This window comes from Cydia strobilella, chromosome 25, assembly GCF_947568885.1.
Source record: "Cydia strobilella chromosome 25, ilCydStro3.1, whole genome shotgun sequence".
NCBI lineage: Eukaryota > Metazoa > Arthropoda > Insecta > Lepidoptera > Tortricidae > Cydia > Cydia strobilella.
The window spans coordinates 2,078,889-2,100,748 of NC_086065.1; the positions used below are offsets into that span (position 1 = coordinate 2,078,889).

A 21,860-nucleotide genomic window follows, 5' to 3' on the forward strand; every position below is an offset into this window, starting at 1 on the left:
TTCTTTCACTGATATGCGTTAAAATCATAAATAACAAACAAAACCGTCAACGCCCTCTATACGAGAGTAGGCCAAAGCTAGTGGCGCCATCTGATTGAGAATCAAATTTTCGTGATTTTCGAGGCACGTTTTTTCCTTAGACTGTATCCATCTATTACGGAGTTCTATCTTTGGCTCTAGTGAGGCAAACGTGCTGAGGCAAAAGTTACACGAGCACGCGGCCGCGCGAGGCCGGGCGTTTGCCGCGCGAGGAAATTTCCTCCCGAGGCGGCTCGCTATGTGTGGACCCGGCTATTGAATAACGTTGCGTTTATTCGACATAGTAAAACCAAGTACATTCATGGGCCGTTATAAGTACTTATGAGACCTGTATACAATACATCCAAGGGCCTGACACGCTTTGATAGAGAAAGATAGTCTTATTTCGATTCCTATATGAGGAAAGAGAAAAAAGTGCCATGCTTTGTCCTTATCACCGACCGGATGGCATCATAGGTAGGAGGCGATGGCGAAATACTGAAATGTATAAAAGTGAAAGAGAAAAAATCATGTGCTGCCCAAATTTTATATGAATATTCTTTCTTTTTTCTTTTCTTGATGGACTTGAGGGCGGTGTTGCCCGTAGCCAACGTCACGTAAAAGGGTAGGAACAAAATAAATGCTCTTAGAGCACGACGCTGTTCGGTGGTTGTTGTAGTTGTCTCGTAAAACCGATAGCTGGATTTTACGAGAAGCACGTGGACTACCGGCCATCGACATGAGATTAATTAATTTAATTATCCATTCACTGCACACTACCACATTAGATTATTGTATAATAAAGCTATCGATATTACACTTTAAACAATATTAATGAGCAAAACACAAAGGAATTAATCACGAGGCTACTATCAATATGGCGTTCGAACCGGAAGTCTGAATATTGTTTCTCTTACCCCCGGTCGCTCGGTGGCGCGTCTATAACTACTTGTATATACTATGTCTATGAATACATCAGACCTAGCGTTGCGTCACGTTGAGCGGTGCGTTACGCATGCGTCGTCAAAGTTTGACAGTTATGTTTATGTGTGTCAACTCTCGTAAAGGTGTCATACCGTTATTTAGAATATAAACAATCGTAAATCCTGTTTTAACTACTTCATGCGCGTAATGTCACTTTGGCATGTGTGAGACACATGCAGATATGCTGGTAGCAGATATTTCCTAGACAATAAACTATGTATTGAAAAAAAAATCTGAGAAGTTTTTTTAGAATAAATTGTGTCGAAGTTTAGTCAAATTGTCACTTTTTCATAGCGATTTACGTTTAGAAAGGGAGCTCTTTTTTAAATTAAAAACCGGCCAAGTGCGAGTCGGACTCGTGCACGAAGGGTTCCGTACCATTATATTAGGCTTAATACTGCTACTAAAGGGGCCCACTGACTATCAGTCCGCCGGACGATATCGGCCTGTCAGTTAGAACAAAAATTTGACAGCTCCGAACAACTGACAGGCCGATATCGTCCGGCGGACTGACAGTAAGTGGGCCCCTTAACAAATGAAATTTATTATATAATTTAATATTAATTTTACATGTAATTTAATTGTATATGGACATGGTCCGAATTAAAGAATATTCATTTCATTTCATTTGCATTATGCAAAAAGCGGCAAAAAACACGTTTGTTGTATGGGAGCCCCACTTATTATTTTATTCTGTATTGATTATTTGTTGTTATAGCGGCAACAGAAATATATCATCTGTGAAAATTTCAACTGTCTAGCTATCACGGTTGATGAGATACAGGATACAGCCTGGTGACAGACAGACGGACGCATACAGATAAATACATACTTATATACATAGAAAACATCCATGACTCAGGAACAACTATTTGTGTTCATCACACAAATAAATGCCCACACCGGGATTCGAACCCAGGACCATCGGCTTCACAGGCAGGGTCACTACCCACTAGGCCAGACCGGTCGTTAAATAGTATTTTATACAATCGTGATATACTGGAGAGCTTTTCAGTCGAGTACCGTGTTTAGGCAACGAAGCTTGCTGAGTTGCCTAAGTCAGGTACGAGATTGAAAAGTTTGATTATATCACTATTGTATACAATACTTTTTCTACGAGTCAACGAAAATAATACTTATAACTAGTACAATCATATAGATAAACAAACCAAAAGTATTCAGCTGATACGCGAGCAACCGCGATACTCTTATACTCTTAAGCGCCCGGCCGCCGGGACCCAGCGGGTTGGTCAACGACATCGACACCTCGTAACTCATGAGGCCCTGGTACTTGCTCCGCGCTAAATTCAATTTTTAGACAGTATTTTTTTTCGATTTTGGCAAGCTGTGATTGGTTAATTTCATTATAGTTGACTAAACCCTACCGAAATGAATATTATAGTTGAGTCGGAGCCCATACATGAAAAGTACCCAATTACAGTTTGGTCGACGAGTAGAAAAATAAATAATGTAGTTACCTCCTTGCAGAGCGGCGTGCGGCCGGAGCAGCGGCGCGCGGCCGCCTCGCGCGGCAGCGCGCAGTACGACGTGCCCAGCCGCTTGCACGTCGACAGGTCTGAGGGGGAACGGACACTTTTAACACCGACGAGGGAAACAACTACATGGGGATGACACAAAATTCAGAAGTTAACGGAGTTTAAAAATCCATCGTGTATATACATACCTATATCGAGTGCAGCATCGCCCTGCGGCCTATCGTGGCGCAGCTGAGCGCCGAGCGGACCGATCGGCTCGTAGCGCACGGCCGTCTTGTTGTCCAATGAGCGCTCGCGATCGAACCGCTCCCGCTCCCGCTCGCGCTCGTAGCCCAGCAGGCTGTTGCTCGACATGCCGAAGCTGTTATTGAAGCCTGCGAATAAAGATTTGAGATTAATAAACGTTGACTAACTACTAACTTTTAAAACATTACAAATGAAATCCAAATAAATACTATTCAATATTTATCATTCAAAATCATCACTTAAAAAAGTCAATTTCACCAACCAACTTCAGTAAATAACTCGAAATTTGGATCAAATTACTTTGCCACTCTTTTGGATAAAAATGCAACTTTCTCACCAGTTTTTGAAGAATAAAGAAAGTCCGTTGCGATCTGATTTCAAATAAATCTTCAAATTTAAAAGTAGCCCTGCGGATTGGATATGATATACTAACCGGAGCTAGGCTGAGTGGGTGTAGAGGGGGGCGAAACGGGCCCCACGAAGTCTTGCAGCCACTTATGCAATTCTGGGTGACGACACAAGAACGGTGACGTCACGGATACGAGCTCAGAGGACGAGATGATCTCGTTGGTGAAGAGCAGCAGGCATCTGAGGGATAGAAGGTCGGTTAAAAATAGAATATTAAAACAGGCTAAAAAACGATTTGCAGTGCTGAATCCGACGTCCAGAATTACATTTTTTTACCCTATTACAAACATTTCTCAAATTTCGTTTCGAGTTTTTATTTTATTTTATTCGGGATGCTTACTGCCTAATATACTTAGGTTTAGACTTATCTACTAAATGCAAATTACAAGCTTCCACATATATTTGAAAATTGGCAGTGATCTTCCTTATTATTTAGTCATGATAATAAGTTGATTTAATAAATTTGCTTTTCAAAGATATGCTGAGATAGTTGTTGAGATTCTTGCCGAGTGCCGTATTTGGCTGCCTCGGCGTACGACAAGTCGCGCACCATCGGGTCGGGTCTTAGGCGGCGGGAGGCCTACAACTGTATTAGAGGTTAGACACTTACCTAAGGAAGTTGTCGTAGACTTCCTGCGACCTGAGCGCCCGACGAGCTCTGTCGAAGAAGTTGTATTCCTGCTGAGTGCCGTACTTGGCCGCCTCGGCGTACGACACGTCGCGCACCATGCCGCCGGTCAGAGACGATAGACGGGACTTCTTAGGCGGCGGGAGGCCTACAACTGTATTAGAGGTTAGACACTTACCTAAGGAAGTTGTCGTAGACTTCCTGCGACCTGAGCGCCCGACGAGCTCTGTCGAAGAAGTTGTATTCCTGCTGAGTGCCGTACTTGGCCGCCTCGGCGTACGACACGTCGCGCACCATGCCGCCGGTCAGAGACGATAGACGGGACTTCTTAGGCGGCGGGAGGCCTACAACTGTATTAGAGGTTAGACACTTACCTAAGGAAGTTGTCGTAGACTTCCTGCGACCTGAGCGCCCGACGAGCTCTGTCGAAGAAGTTGTATTCCTGCTGAGTGCCGTACTTGGCCGCCTCGGCGTACGACACGTCGCGCACCATGCCGCCGGTCAGAGACGATAGACGGGACTTCTTAGGCGGCGGGAGGCCTACAACTGTATTAGAGGTTAGACACTTACCTAAGGAAGTTGTCGTAGACTTCCTGCGACCTGAGCGCCCGACGAGCTCTGTCGAAGAAGTTGTATTCCTGCTGAGTGCCGTACTTGGCCGCCTCGGCGTACGACACGTCGCGCACCATGCCGCCGGTCAGAGACGATAGACGGGACTTCTTAGGCGGCGGGAGGCCTACAACTGTATTAGAGGTTAGACACTTACCTAAGGAAGTTGTCGTAGACTTCCTGCGACCTGAGCGCCCGACGAGCTCTGTCGAAGAAGTTGTATTCCTGCTGAGTGCCGTACTTGGCCGCCTCGGCGTACGACACGTCGCGCACCATGCCGCCGGTCAGAGACGATAGACGGGACTTCTTAGGCGGCGGGAGGCCTACAACTGTATTAGAGGTTAGACACTTACCTAAGGAAGTTGTCGTAGACTTCCTGCGACCTGAGCGCCCGACGAGCTCTGTCGAAGAAGTTGTATTCCTGCTGAGTGCCGTACTTGGCCGCCTCGGCGTACGACACGTCGCGCACCATGCCGCCGGTCAGAGACGATAGACGGGACTTCTTAGGCGGCGGGAGGCCTACAACTGTATTAGAGGTTAGACACTTACCTAAGGAAGTTGTCGTAGACTTCCTGCGACCTGAGCGCCCGACGAGCTCTGTCGAAGAAGTTGTATTCCTGCTGAGTGCCGTACTTGGCCGCCTCGGCGTACGACACGTCGCGCACCATGCCGCCGGTCAGAGACGATAGACGGGACTTCTTAGGCGGCGGGAGGCCTACAACTGTATTAGAGGTTAGACACTTACCTAAGGAAGTTGTCGTAGACTTCCTGCGACCTGAGCGCCCGACGAGCTCTGTCGAAGAAGTTGTATTCCTGCTGAGTGCCGTACTTGGCCGCCTCGGCGTACGACACGTCGCGCACCATGCCGCCGGTCAGAGACGATAGACGGGACTTCTTAGGCGGCGGGAGGCCTACAACTGTATTAGAGGTTAGACACTTACCTAAGGAAGTTGTCGTAGACTTCCTGCGACCTGAGCGCCCGACGAGCTCTGTCGAAGAAGTTGTATTCCTGCTGAGTGCCGTACTTGGCCGCCTCGGCGTACGACACGTCGCGCACCATGCCGCCGGTCAGAGACGATAGACGGGACTTCTTAGGCGGCGGGAGGCCTACAGCTGAATTAGAAAAGGCTATTAGAACATTTGTGAGAATATTACGGAAGATTGTGGTATTGGAATATGGTCAGAACATAAAAATGCAGCCATTAGTTATATCATGGTGGTCAAACGGTAATTTGTTTCATCATGTTAATTATAAACTCTTTTTTGAAGTAATATTATATCCTGTATATGCTGCCGATATCTGTCGCCTTAACAATTTGTCAATATTAAAATAGACATATTTTTCTTCAAAAACACCAGCATGTTTAATGGCAAACCTGCGTCAAGTCAAAAGCATTTATTTGTCCAGCATCCGAGAATAAAACCTTCAAACCACATTAATATTTCAATTGCATACACTTAACTTTCATTTAAGTATTATAAAAACACTCCTTGCCAATGATTTCTTAAAAGTCTACAATTATACATATGTAGTAGGTTTTAAAAAGTAGACTTGTTTCGTGTCAAAAGGCCGGGATAACGCAAGGAAGATGATGAAAGTGAATTTTGTTTGTCACAGATATGAGTAGTATAGTCACAGACTTCTGTGACACGGGTACACTTGTACATGTTTGTCAACATATAAAAATAGTAGATTGTGATACAAGTGTGCTACGTTGATCACTACACACGAGGCGATATTATTATTATTATTATTATTAGCTGAAGGCGAGCGCGCAATAAGAAAGCCGATGTGTGTAATGACCAATGCACACGCGTTTCATACGATGTTACAACGCGTTTCAACACACTTGTGAGGAAAAAAAGGAAACTTTCATATTAATCAAATTTTAATAGTTATAACAGTTTGTGCGGTAAGGAGTACCATATGTACTTTAAAATAACTTACGCATCTGAGTAGAAGACGTGAAGCTGGGCGACCGCTTCAAATGTTGCGGAGGCGGAGCGCTGCTCGATACAGTGCTCGTGAGTTTGGGCACCTGCTAACATACACCACGTCAGTAAACGAGTATACATGTGATGGGTTTAGGTAGGTCAGAAAGGGTCAGAACATAAAATGCAGCCATTAGTTATATCATGGTGGTCAAACGGTAATTTGTTTCATCATTAAAATCAAAAATATATTCATACTAGCGACCCGCCCCGGCTTCCCACAGGTTACACCTTCCTCAAAAATCACTATATTGATAGGTGAAAACCGCATTAAAATCTGTTCAGTAGTTTTTGAGTATCGCGAAGCAAGCAGAGAGACGCGGCGGCTAATATAGCAACATCCATGGACTACGAAAACCGCTTAGCGTTGCTTGTTACTTTCCGTAGGCTACGGTGGCCAAAATCGAGACAAAAACTGCCTAAAAATTGAATTTAGCGCGGAGCAGGTACCAGAGCCTCATGAGTTACGAGGAGGTGTCGTTAGCCAACCCGCCGGGCCGCGTAAGAGTATGAAGGTATCGCGGCTGCTCGCGTATCTTAGCTGTATACTTTTGGTTTGTTGACCTATATGATTCTACTAGTTTAAAGTATTATTTTTGTCGACTCGTAGAACTTTTCAATTTCGTACCCAATAAGGCCACTCAGCAAGCTTCGTGGCATTAAAACGGTACTCGACTGAAACGCTCTCCATTATATCACGATTGTATAAAATACTAGTTCAGAATTACATTAATGCTTGCTTGTTTCCTTGGCCCGGGGTGAAAGTGCTGTTTAGCATTAGCACAGGGCGGACACGCTATACATCAAAAATCACTTGCGTGTCTATGTGTGAACGGCACGTCTGTACACGCGGCATTGCGTCATAGTGTAAGTTTTTAAAAAATAGTACTGAGCGGCCGGCAAACGGCCGTCAATCTGGTGTCGCGGGGCGAGGTCATTCTAGTCGGGGCGGGGCGGGGCGGGGCGTGGGCGTTCTGTATGATAATACTGTTAGTTATTCTGTGGCACTAGATAGAAGTAAGGTACCTGCGGCAACAGGTGCTGCGGCGGCTGCGTGTGCGGCGGCGAGGGCGCGGGCGCGGGGGCGGGGGCGGGGGCGGGCGCGGGCGCGGGCAGAAAGCGCTCCGGCGAGGGCGACGGACGTTGCTGCAACAAACACAAGGTCAAGGTCACACTCTGCCGTCGAGACCCGCACACTTAACACTTTCAATCCCGACTAGTGTCCGCCCGCGAATTCCGTGCACGGCTGAGGAATGTTAGGAATGTTGGGCGTCATTATCGAGTGGTGTCATTTTATACGTACGGGCGCGCCGCACACCCCCCACTTCCTCGACCTCCGAATGCACGGAATTGGAGCGCGGACAGTAGTGTAATTTTTATCAAACAAGTTTTATTTTAATAATATTATTTTATTTTAGTAATAGCACATTGTGCAACATCGCGACGGCTTGCCGGAGCGATTTATAGACTCGAGTTTGCAATATTAATACCCGAGTTACACACAATGTTTTTCATCACACTTGCGATACAAAAATGGAGTATAAAGACAAAAAACAATTAAAAGCCCCTATTCTTTTACATAAAATCTGTTTTAGAGTTCCGCGAAGACGAGAGCGCCGTTGTCGTAAAAGAAACTTATTTTCTATACCATTCAGTAGGACTGGTTACGGTGGGAATGTATTCATCAAACGCGCATGTAAACTATTTAATGAAAACCTTAAACTTAATGATATAGACATTTTTAACTGTACACTAACACAACTTAAGAATGCATTTAAATAGTAAATATCTATAACTAAATTTAAATCTTGTTCAAACGCACTTACAATTTAATTTTGACAAAGGTATCAATTCATTGATTTACATATTTTAAGTATATTTATAGTAATTGTAAAATACAAACTAAGTCTTTCTCTTATGTAGTTAATAGCCACGGACCTATTTATATGTTATTTTGTTATGAAACTATAGGTCTGATCTTCTCGTCTTTAAACTAAGTTCATAAACTATGTATGACTGTTTGTTTCTGAATAAAAAAAAATAAAAAAAACTGTTAATTATAATACTAGAAACTTCATAACTCCCTAGGGAAAACCCGCTAAGCCTGCGTGCAATTCCACATTTACTGAGCGAGTGTGATGAAAACTTCCTATAACGTCGATAATTGTTGGCTATAATTGCTTTACTTTCATATTAATTTCTCTCTATAGAAAGAAAACTCTATAGCGTAAAAAAACGTACAGTCCCTTGAGTGTCGCTATATAGTTTACACTGTAATTGAAAACCTGTTTTGAACCCACAACCGTTATTTTGACGCTAAATTTTCTTAATTCGAAATTCCAAGTGAAACGGAGCCTATATTTCGTAATTTCAGAGTATCCCTTTGTTACATGATCATGATCCTGGGTTTTGAATATTGCTATTATGTCACTGTAACCAAAGATAGATATAACTCCGTTATAGATGGATACAGTCTAAGGATAAAACGTGCCTCGAAAATCACGAAAATTTGATTCTCTGTCAGATGGCGCCACTAGTTTTGGCCTACACTCGTATAGAGGGCGTTGACTGTTTCGTTTGTTATTTATAATTTTAACGCATACCAGTGAAAGAACATGGGTCAAAATCATATAAAAATAATTATTGCAAATAAAATAATCATTTATCCATATTTAAATACATTTTATCGTATTTTTATAAATATTTATTTTTAGTTTTAAAGTGTGTCGACAGATGGCAGTGAATTTACTGGGGTTACAAAATTTACTATGACAGTACCGCTCTAGTATAAGTTACTCTATGCTGTAACCCATACAAAATGACATATCGTTTGAATAGGCTTCTTGCGTGGACGAAATTATTGAGTGAAACCACAATTATTGGAATCAAATTATAATACAAACATGAAACTTTACAATGCTAAACTTCTAAATTGAGCATTGTTCCCGACACATTGGAATTTTGAATGAAAAATTCAAACTTTTCAATAACGGTTTTTTATTTAAAATTCTTTGAAATTTGAAATACGTAATTTTACGCTAACATTTTTACACTAAACTTTTGCGTTTAACTATTAAACATTTTTTACGCACGATCTGTTACGTTAATTTACTTTAAAATCTGAATTTTTGACACAGACCTCACCGGGCATTGTCACTGTCTCACTGATAACTGACAACTCAACAATATGTCGCATAGAAATACCAGTAAATATTATTTGTCTACTCAAAAAAAGTATATAAAAATGTTGAAGGTAGACATCAAAAATTCAAACGACCCACCCATATGTAATTTATTATTTCATCACACTCGCTCAGTAAACGTGGAATTGCACGCAGGCTTAGCGGGAACTATAGAAAAAGCGTTTTCCCTAGGGAGTTATGAAGTTTCTAGTATTATAAATAACAGGTTATTGTCTTTATACTTCATTTTTGTATCGCAAGTGTGATAAAAAACATTCGTGTGTAACTCGGGGCGTAATAATATTGCAAACTAACCCGAGTCCCGATTTAACTATACTCTCATTTGCAATATTTAACTTACTCCCCATGTTGCACAATGTACTATTGCCACACTACGGAATAACACTCACTACATCTTTGATCTTATTGGTCAGTACAAAATCACTATAACTTTTTCACTAATACATTTTATTACACCGTATTTATACGTACTGGATTATTTTACGCGTTCTTATAAAAAACTGCAACGAATAACTAATAACGTTCTCAAAATCATTAAATGGTAAGTGGAATAAATAATTTTATAATACATTTTAAACTGGTTACACTTAATTTAGTTTAAATTTAGACTATAGGACCGCAAGTTACGCGCCGGGTTTGCGTGCCGAACTGACAATATGTAATTTATAATGTGGGATGTGGGCGATTTGAAATTGCGAGGTCTACCCTAACATTCTTAACATCCTACAGTCATATAGCTTGGCAAAACTTGCTTATCACTTTAGCAAAGGCAGAGATAAAACTATGAAAACGGATTATAACGTCGGGATGTATTATAAATTCAATATTCGCGATATAATCCGTTTTCATAGTTTTATTTCACGAGTAACTATCGCGGTAACCGAAGACAATATTAAAGGCAGAGTAAATTATGTATTTCTTTCAAAAAGATGGGAGAGTAGTTGTTAGGGTTCCGTACTCAAAGGGTAAAAACGGGACCCCATTACTAAGACTTCACTGTCCGTCTGTCTGTCACCAGGCTGTATCTCATGAACCGTGATAGCTAGACAGTTGAAATTTTCACAGACGATGTATTTCTGTTGCCGCTATAACAACAAATACTAAGAAGTACGGAATCCTTGGTGGGCGAGTCCGACTCGCACTTGTCCGGTTTTTCTATTTATTCAACTGTTGCTGACAAAACTGCTTTATGTCGTTAGAAAATAAATAAAAACGCAACATTCAGAATATTGAAAGTTTTCAATAGTAAAGTAGGTGTATTTTATCATATTTCATCTCAAGAACTTTAAAGAAATAAAATGGTATTTGACTATTTTATTTTTCAATCTCCTGTAACTCAAGCGAGACAAATCTAAAATCATACAGCTGTATATTATTTTAGTTGATTAACCTACTATTCAATCGTTCTGCTTTTGTCTCAATCTTGGGACAGATCGGTTGGACAAATAGGAGTTTCGAGCAACACCGGCTTCCGACATGTCTGAAGGGAGGAGCCCAAGCGATATCTTACCGTACAAGTCGTTCTACCATTTTTTGCAGGGGGAAACGTGCTCACAGTCGCACTTCTCACTTACTACATACAAAACCCAATCTGTAATGGCGACACAAATACATAGATAATGACACTCGTCAAAGACAAATATTGTTATTCCCACTCATCATCATCATCATCATATCAGCCCTCTATCGCCCACTGCTGAGCATAGGCCTTTCTTCCAGTACGCCACTTGTCCCGGTCCCGAGCTAAGGCCAGGATTACACTTGTAAGTTTTACTTACGTAAGTAGGGACACAGCTATACTACAGAATGAGATATGAATATCGTTATCTCATTCTAGCAAATAGCTTTGTCCCTACTTACGCAAGTAAAACTTACATGTGTAATCCTGGCCTAATCTCATCCAGAAGTGACCCGCAATCTTCCGGATGTCGTCCACCCAACAAGCCAACGGACGCAAGTTACCACCAAGTTGTTACCAGTGGTAACTACAGGGAATTTTTTTCCCAGTTACCAGTTGTTGGTGGAAAAAAAAAACCAGTAGTTACCACTGGTAACAACTTGGTGGTAACTAGTGGGAATAATCCCACACCTCGATCTCTTATTGTGTACGGACGAGTCACAACACATAGTCGGCAGAAGGGGAATAGTACGAATGCAGTCTCCCACAGAAATAAATATACCATAGAAGACGTAAATGCATCTACTTCGCGTGTCCGAACCCCGACCAAGCGTCGAGGTTGACCGTCGCTCTTTACAGTCCACGACGCCGGTTGTTGCACCCGGACGTCCGTGAAAACTTAAAAAATGCTTCGTTGCATGATAATCAACTGCAAAAGTCCAAAAATTGCGAGCACCCAAAGGCAAGAACATAGGAAATATGTTCTTGCCTTGAGCGACGGTCAACCTCGACGCTTGGTCGGGGTTCGGACCCGCGAAGTAGATGCATTTACGTCTTCACAGATAAGTAATTTTAAAATTATATTATGCTTAAATTTTGTATGAAAAAGTCTGCACGCTTGGGGCAATACAAATCGTGGTATTTGCGTCATCTAGCGTATATATTAAATCTGTGCCGTCTCCCTTCCGTGTTGTTCGAAGAATAGGAGCAATAAAAGCGTCATTTTAGTATGTCGAAAAAGAACAAGAAGTAGCATAATTACCTGGGGCGGCATAAGCGGAGGCGTGCGCGGATGCGGCGGATAGTGCGGCTTAGTAACCGCTTTAGCGTCCGGCAGAAACTGGCCGAATTCCGCCAGCAGATCGTCCTGGTTCTCAAACAGCTTCGCCACCTGTTCAAATGAGAACTATTTACAACCCGAACAGCGTTAGAATGGTGAATAGAGAAAGGTAAATGTATAGTTTGCGTTAAATCCTCCAAGATGCAGGTACTGGGCCCCAAAGTTTTTAACAAATTGCCAAAAGTCATCACCACGATAGAATCACTAATTTGCGCGTGAATTAAAGAAATGGCTCCTCTCCCATGCCTTTTACAGCCTGAATGACTTCTACAATATATAATTTAATTGACATCCAAAAAAAATTTTTAATGTAACAATACTAATTAATATGATTGAGCTCACAATTGTAAAATTAATTGACATATTTGTACCTACACTACCCAAAACTGTAAAATAATATAATCTGTCTCATGTAATTAAATTAAGAATGCAGTAAAAACATCATTGTCCGCCGGCCTAGCCACGCCCGTAAGGCCGAAGTAACTTTTCTGAAGGAAATCACAATGGTGGGAGTTGAAGGGTTAGTATAAGAAAATTACCCTGATTTAAACTAACGATTTTTACTAATTATTATTCACAACGACGGGACTTAATCGCGTAAAATAAGTTTTAAAAAAAATACCCCTCCTTAAATTTACCTCCGACGTTTCGAGTACGGCTGTCCCCGTGGACTCGGAGAAGGCAGTCTTGTCGTTGTGAATAATAATAAGAAAATTACCTGTATAAGAAACCAGTCACCATAGTAAAAAAGCACAAACCTGCGAATACACCTCTTGCTCCGTCTGTTGTTTAGCTTGAGGCTCCTTCACGTCTCTATGGCCCCTCTGATACGCGTGTAATATCTCCAGAAAACGCTTGTACTTGTCCGGTTGGCGGGAGAACCGCGACTGTAAGGAATTTTAGGGTTAAATTGGGTTTTGGAAGGGTTAATATGGAGTTTATATGGGGAGTTCAGAACATAAAAATGCAGCCATTATTTATATCATGGTGATCATACGGTAATTTGTTTCATCATTAGGAGTTTTTCTAGTAGGTGTCATGCGTTATCGATATTGTCAGAAACTTGTTCCGAAAAAATAGTTATCAGTGCATATTATGGAACAGTCTACCCACTACTTACGTACGGAGTAATTTTTTGGGGCAATTCTGTTGATGTAGATAAAACATTCATATTGCAGAAAATGTTTAACAACTGTTTTTTGTACACAGACGAATCGCTACGTGACGTGTTTAGGGAAAAGCGCTTTTTGAAACTTACCGGCATTTATATATCAGAATTAAGTCTTAAAAAATCACCCTGAACATTTCACAAAGCGTTCATGCCCCATAGAAAAGTAAATTTTAAATTTTGTTTGGCGTCAAAAAAAAATCTTGTAGTTTTTCCTAATTAGAACACGATACTGAATATACCCACTATTCTCGTTACACCTTGTATACCAATTAACTATTAATGAAGAAAACACAGTGTGGTAAAACCAGACCTCAAAACCTTTCCCCTCTTTATCTGTGAAGGTCAGATGGCTGTCACCTAATTCTTAAGATTGGGTTGCCAAGGCGAAGCAGAGCTCCTTTAGGATGCAACCAGGACAGAGCTAAAATGAGTGGAAAGTTTATAATGAGGTACCTTGATCTTGTTGACATATTCGATAGCGTGGTTGAACTCCACGGGCTGCCCGGGCGGCGCGGGCGCGGCGTGCGGGCCCGAGCCGGCGGGGGGCGCCACGGTGCCTGCAACATTACACTCTTGTAGTGCTATTTGAGGGGGGGGGGGGGGTAGGGGGAGGGGGAGTAGTGTAGGATGGTCAGAACATAAAAATGCAGCCATTAGTTATATCATGGTGGTCAAACGGTAATTTGTTTCATTCATGAACAATTTATGATTGGTTGTCTCGAAATTACCTATAAACTGGTAAAAAATTTTACCCCCTTCTTCATGAAATTTCGCAAACATCTGTTAAATATTGTCCCTTACTAACTCTAATATCCTATTTTTAATAATTTTGAATGTAATTTTGATTGTCTCTGTTATTTTTCATATTCAATTATTCATAATGTAAAAAACCGACAATCACAATATAAATTCCTAAGAATCTACCATGTGTAATTTTAAGTGCAATTGTATATTGTGAGATAAATAAATCATATCATATCATATCATATGCTAAAACAAATACTTAAAACTACGGAACCCTCGGTGGGCGAGTTCGACTCGCACTTGTCCGGTTTTTAATCATAAAGAAACTAAATAGACAAGATAATTTAATTTAACCGACAATATACGCAGGTTATTCATATAAATAAACTTAACACTGATTCCTTATCTCTATGTTTACTCCGAAATCCACTGGAAATCGCACAAACGTATAGAAAATATGCAAATGTATTCAGTTTGCAGGTTTTCGGGTTTTCGGGTTAGTCCCAATTAAATATATTAATTGGAAGGCCGAATTTCCCAAGTGCACAAACCGTTATGACCTAGTTGAAAAATCGAGCGTCAAAATAAAAGTTTTGCAATACAAAATGAGTCAAAACTTAATTTATACTCATGTATAAACGTAATACGGTAAAAAGCGACGAAAACGGGTTTCTTTGTACGGATTTGATAAAACATTTTTTTATAATAAACTGTACCACTTTAGCTCTTGGATAACAAGATAGAATTACAACACAAAACACGCGAGATAATCGCGAACATACATACATACATATATATAAACATACAGGTCAAACTGAGAACCTCCTTTTTTTGCAGGCGGTTTAATTTATACTCGTGTATAAACGTAATACGGTAAAAAGCGACGAAAACGGGTTTCTTTGTACGGACTTGATACCACATTTCTTATAATAAACTGTACCACGTTATCCCTTGGATAACAAGATAGAATTACAACACAAAACACGCAAGATAATCACGAACAAACATACATACATATAAACATACGGGTCAAACTGAGAACCTCCATTTTTGCAGGCGGTTAAAAAGTTGGTCCACTCAAATACGCAGTGGCGAAAAAGAAAAATATAACAATATTTCACAAAATGGATTCAGCAGTTATGTAATTCAAAGCAAACCTAACGCTTTTATATTTTTCACATAATTCGGGTACGGTAACTGTCCATACAATTTATAACCTTAAAACGCAGAATTGTATTTAGATGACAGCTATCACAGTATCCAAGTTATGTGAAAAATAACTATAGCCTCGCCGCAATCTGCTAAAAATAGGAGCGGTGCTGATAAAAGCCAACTATACCAACAAACAATACTAATGGATTTGTTTACTATGCACGAAGGTCAACGCATTTACCTGTATAGTTGACTCAGTTGTGTACAGCTGGTAAAGGCTCTCTTGATTGTTCAAAAACTGATAAGAAAGCTGCATTTTATTCACGTGCGAGGTAAAGTAATCAAATGCAAATTTTATTTGTTTTCTTATGTTTGCTGGTAGAATTGACTTTTAAATGTGGTATTTTCCGTAAAAGGGACCTTATTGTCGATGGCGCTTGCGCCATTATTAACGATGCTCCGATATAAATACAATGCCGCGCGACGCTGTGCGGCGTAAGCGCCATCGACAATGAGGTCCCTTTTCATAGAAAATGCCTCAAATGATGATTTTGAATGATAAATATTTAATAAAATTTATTTTGCATCGATTTGCTTTGTTTTTTTTTGTTGATATTTTACAGTTAGTAGGTAATTAGTATTTTCCTTGTGTTGGTGTGGTGAAAAATGTTGTGTTTCACTCGGTGGCAAAATTTGTTTAACCCTCGTGCCTTGAAACCCTCGCAACGCTCAAGAATAAATTTTTCGAACCCCTCGCTACGCAAGTGGTTCAATTTCGGAATCTTTCGCTTGCTCGGGTATCAAATTATCAATATTAGCACGAGGTTAAAAAACAACTTTGGTCCCTTGTAAAACGAATAACTATTCCCCTATTTATCTGCCCGCATTGCCACATGACGGGGAAAACTATTTGTCATGAGTGTCATGACATTGGTTACTGTACAATGACGAGCTTAGAGGTCGATAGATGACCTAACTTCAGTCACGCGAAAGTCTAATAACCTGACTGAATTGCTGCATGTTGCATATATGTTTTATATATAAACATATGTAAATTATGAATTTGAGTTTAAAACACAATTACCTACTACTTAAACGTAATAAATATAAGAGCCTCGGTAGAGAGTATCATTTCGTTCCATTTGGAGTTGAAACTCTAGCTCCATGGGGTTCCAGCGCGCACAAGTTGTTTGCAGAAATCGCGAAGCGTCTGGTTGACGTAACTAGTGACCGAAGAGCTGGCGGCTTCCTCGCACAACGTATCAGCATTGCGATACAGCGAGGAAATGCCGCCAGCATCCTTGGTACAATGCCTCAAGGGCCTATTTTAGATTTAAGCTAGTTATTAATTTCGTTTACGTAGTACCACTGTATATATCTTGTATGTAAATAAAGAGTGATAATATTACCTACCAAAAAGCTTTCAACCAGAGGAAACAATTATTGAAATCCCGTTTATCATGCAGAAGCAAGAAGCTACTGATTAAGGTGTACATCTGGAGTATAGCCCTTTATGGAAGTGAAACGTGGACAATGACCCTAAGAGATAGAAAGAGAATGGAAGAATTTGAAATGTGGTGCTGGAGGCGAATGGAAGGCATTAGTTGGAGAGACAGGATAACGAATGAGGAGGTGCTAAGAAGAGTGAGTGAAAGAAGAGCTATTCTGAACACTATTGCAAATAGACGCGGGAAAATGATTGGACACTTAATACGACACGACTACTTCTTTAAAACTATCCTGGAGGGGCGGATAGGAAGGAAGCGGGGTAGAGGAAAACCCAGACGCAGCTTTTTAGATCAAGTGAAAGAAAAAGTAGGGGTCGTGTCGTATCAAAAAGTCAAAGAGCTGGCGCGGGATAGGGAAAGCTGGAAGATACTCCACCGACAAGAGAATAACTCTTAAGTTAATGATGATGATGATGAATATTACCTACTTGGTATTTACGGGAACTACAGTGAAATTATATTAATACATATGAAAACTGCCATGAAAAGATAAGTTTTTTAATTCGCAAAAACGAACATTTTTATTTCCTCACTCATTAGCATTCTATCCTTATAAAACAAATTAGGGATTTCTAGTGTGTTTAAAAAAAAGTTGTCTCCCATCACGCTAACATTAACATTAACCCTAGCACCTAAATGGTCGCGTACTGTGCGGTTTAAGAGGCATTTCCTCCCGCGTACGCTTCGGCTGTGGAATGAGCTCCCTGCCGAGGTTTTCCCGAGGGGCTACAGTATGGGGTTCTTCAAAAAAGGAGTGTACAGGTTTTTAAAGGGTCGGCAACGCGCGTGTAATATCTCTGGTGTTGCAGGCGTTCATAGGCTACGGTAACTGCTTACCATCAGGCGGGCCGTATGCTTGATTGCCACCGACGTGGTATTAAAAAAAAAAAAAAAAAAAAAAAAAAAAAAAAAAAAAAAAAAAAAAAAAAAAAAAAAAACTGCGTTCCTCAAAAAGTAGTAGCTAATTTTAAAGATTCGTGTTATCTGAAAGCCATAACACAGTCTCAACCATTTAAGGTATGACTGAAATTTAAAAGATTTATTCTTCAAAATAGCGTTGAAGTTTATATACTAAGTTGATATAGTAACACATAAAACCTTTTAATCAAATATTATGTAAATTAATACGGAACACCATAGACGCTGCAGGCCTGGGTTCAGGCAGACCGGAAACAAAGATAGATATAACTCCGTAATAGATGGATACAGTCTAAGGAAAAAACGTGTCTCGAAAATCACGAAAATTTGATTCTCGATCAGAGGGCGCCACTAGTTTTGGCCTACTCTCGTATAGAGGGCGTTGACTGTTTCGTTTGTTATTTATACTTTTAACGCATATCAGTGAAAGAACATGGGTCAAAATCATAAAAATAATTAATGCAAATAAAAAAATCATTTATCCATATTTAAATACATTTTATCGTATTTTTATAAATCTTCATTTTTAGTTTTAAAGTGTGTCGACAGATGGCAGTGAATTTACTGGGGTTACAAAATTTACTATGACAGTACCGCTCTAGTATAAGTTACTCTATGCCGGAAAGGAGATGGCGGGACGACTTGGACGCATTCTATCCCAAAAAAAAAACCAAACTTACCAGGCGCATGGTGTATAGCTGCCTCAATCTGCTGGTGCGCCTGCGATATATGATGTAGTGTGTTCGCCGGCGCCGCGCTCACGGACAGATTGTGCACGATGGCGTTGCTCACCGACCTGTGGAAGAGAGATAGTTAGATGCTGGTAGAGTGAGAGGGAGAGATGATAGGTACAAGTGGGTCAGAACATAAAATGCAGCCATTAGTTATATCATGGTGGTCATACGGTAATTTGTTTCATCATGAAAGTGCGAGTTTAAGAGTCCCCGGCAAGCTCGGCCGAATTGCACACATACAAACGTAGTTCCGCTCTCATTTTAAAACTACGTGTTGGATTGTAATGAAACTGCACATACAATGATATGAGGTATATCTAGGTCTGTTTAGTTTATATAGCTCCAGTTTATAAAACAAACGAAATAGAGCAAAAACAAGTTTTGTATGAAAAACTTAAATTCACTGTATTTTTTTAACTATGGTATCTGAAGCTACATAAACTAATTACAGACATAGACATACCTATCGTAAGTACAAAATTTCAGAGCAATCTAGCTAGTCGTTTTAAAATGAGAGCGGAACTACGTTTGTATGAGAAGGTGCAATTCGGCCGAGCTTGCCGGGGACTTATGACCGCACAAAATGGAGACAAATAACATGTGGTCGCGATCCTTAATGAGGGAAGGAGGAAGAAGATATGGTAGACGCTTACTGCGCGACGGGCAGCAGATGCACCAGCTGCGTGGGCGCGTGGTGCGCGGGCTGCGGGCCCACGCCGCCCACGCCCACGCTGCCCACGCCCACGCCGCCCACGCCCAGCAGCACGCCGCCGCCCAGCCCCGTCGGCGACGGCATCGACACCGACACCTGCACAAAACACATACACTCGTAAATGCTGCTTTTATACGCTTTATGCCTCCTCTACACTATACTATCATCGGCAAGATCATCGTGCAAGCATCCACATGATCGCCTGTACAATGCAACCACCCGGCGATTCCCTTTTCACCTCAGCAGCTCGAACAAGCCTACTTTCGTCACTCCCTGGAGTGAAACAAAGTATAACATTTAAAACTTTCGCGGTTTGAACACGTATTAAATCACATTTAGGAACGGGTCTATCGCGAATTTATTTTGTTACCTTTATTTACCGACGTTTCGACACAGGTTTCACTGGTCGTGGTAGCGGCTAACTGACGTCCCAGCAAAACGTCGGTAAATAAAGGTAACAAAATAAATTCGCGATAGACCCGTTTCTAAATGAAACAAAGTAGCTTTTTAATTAAGTGAAAGCCATGAACTGCCACTTCATACTTCTATTACAATTTTTTTTTTCTGTGTAATTCGAAATATATTTTACAGTACATATGGTGCTACTTTTTGGCACTAGTGCGGGAATGAGCACTTTTCGTGCATATGTCGAAAGTTTAAAGGGCCATATGTACTGTAAAACGTTGTACGATACACGTGCGAAAAGGTAATTCGCAACTCGTGTCGATTTAAAACACTCCCTGCGGTCGTGTTTTAATTTATCGCCACTCGTTTCGAATTTCCTCTTTTCCGCACTTGTATCGTAAATAACTATTAACCTTTAATATGTTTTCACTACTGAGGTGAAAAATTATGTGTCACACGAGAGCAAAGTTATTTTACATCTCTTGTTTTTTTAAGTCCCTCGCTACGCTCAAGATTCTAACTTAGAATCTTTCGCTTTCTCGGGACTCAAAATCAACACTGGCAAGAAAAACCAGAAATTGACTGAAAAGGACAAAACTGTAACTTCGTGACAAGACCATTTCGCACGCAGACATACACATTTATAGATTTTGAGCCATTCATCATTCAGTCTCAATGGAAACAAGGAAATCGGTGTGATGAAATCGGTTTTGTTTTACCGTCCCTACTTCTGCCTATCTATTATGATAGAATTAAATGAATTATGAATTATCGACTCTGTGAAATTCATGATACCATGTCATACCTGGCCGTTACTCTGAACCTCGATCTTGTATCCGGGGGGCAGGAAGGTGTTGAACCCGACTATGAGCTCCGGGTGCCCCTTGAACAGGTTCGACACCCGCGTGATGACGCCGGGCGTGTCAATTCTGAAACATAGCCTTAATTTAGACATATAGGTACACTGCCATTCAGGAATCAGACCTATCTATGGTTTTATAAGAATACTGAAATTTCTACAACAAATAGATAAATAGGAAGTTATGAAGTGAACTTTTTAGTATAGATATTAAAGTTTAGGTTAAATTTGTTAATAAAAAATAAGATATTTAAAAAGCTTTGAGTTTTACTGTTTTGTTAGATTATTTGGCCGTCATTTTATGTATAATTTAGATATGTTTTACAAAAAGACTTCAGTAGGAAGGCAGCATGCGTGTATCACCACAGTGAATCTGTTTTTGTACATCGCATGTGTTTCATCATTGTCTTTTTTTTTACCTACAGAAACATATACTATACATACTAAATTTTAGGTAATTTTATGGTATAATATCTTCTCAACACTTAGTATCTCAATATTACATCTGCATAGTGTAATATCAAAATTAATGTTTGTAATTGGGGCATTTTCTATGAAAAGGGACCTTATTGTCGATGGCACTTACGACGCACAGCGTCGCGCAGCATTGTATTTATACCGGAGCATCGTTAATAATGGCGTAAGAGCCATCGACAATAAGGTCCCTTTTTATAGAAAATACCACAATTAATGTTTGTAATGACTAATGACCAGTATTATTACTCTGATTTATATTTAGTACTTAGGATAAAAAAAACATATGTAAGCGACATTTCTGTTACATGCATGCCGTGTTTGCCTGTAATTGGGTGAATAAGCAATTTTATTTTATAACTCGTCATTTATCAGTATTTTTTGTATTGCACCTGTTGGCAAACCTAAATAAATAAATTATTTTTTTGGTAGGCTTCGCGTCGCGACAGACAGCTGATAAACACTGCTGTTAATCAATCAGAAATCACAACGATAACGTAATGTTATCTTGAGACACGGTCAGAATCGTACTTTATCATATTGTAATTTATAAACTGTACTCACGTCGCTCTTAAACTCCTTCATAATTTTATTTTATTTATTGAGAACCTACAGTCATATATGATACATATGTCTAAAGTGCATAGTACGCACATAAATCTTACTACTAAAAAAGACCAGGAATCCAGGAAGTCGTTATAGACCTGGGCAGTGCCGTAACTAGGGGGGGGGGGGGGGCAGAGGGAGCAAGTGCCCCGGGCGCCATCCAAGGGAGCACGCCAAAATGGGCAAAAGGCAGCAGCAGGGAGACTTTTGCCAGTCGTCAGGGGGCGCAAATTCGGTGACTGCCCTGCCCGCGCA

General features: G+C 40.7%; 2 protein-coding genes across 2 annotated transcripts in view; one reads left to right on the forward strand and one right to left on the reverse strand.

The window, feature by feature from the left end:
- LOC134752816 (probable chitinase 2) overlaps positions 1–21,860 on the forward strand; it is a 483,068-nt gene that overhangs the window by 252,068 nt on the left and 209,140 nt on the right. The window lies entirely within an intron of this gene.
- LOC134752602 (uncharacterized) overlaps positions 1–21,860 on the reverse strand; it is a 77,633-nt gene that overhangs the window by 33,679 nt on the left and 22,094 nt on the right. The window contains 12 exon segments of the mRNA XM_063688272.1: positions 2,481–2,578; positions 2,687–2,872; positions 3,178–3,332; positions 5,331–5,502; positions 6,338–6,431; positions 7,408–7,527; positions 12,245–12,373; positions 13,081–13,209; positions 13,947–14,050; positions 18,496–18,611; positions 19,203–19,357; positions 20,472–20,595. Coding sequence (XP_063544342.1) covers positions 2,481–2,578; positions 2,687–2,872; positions 3,178–3,332; positions 5,331–5,502; positions 6,338–6,431; positions 7,408–7,527; positions 12,245–12,373; positions 13,081–13,209; positions 13,947–14,050; positions 18,496–18,611; positions 19,203–19,357; positions 20,472–20,595 — 1,582 coding nt within the window.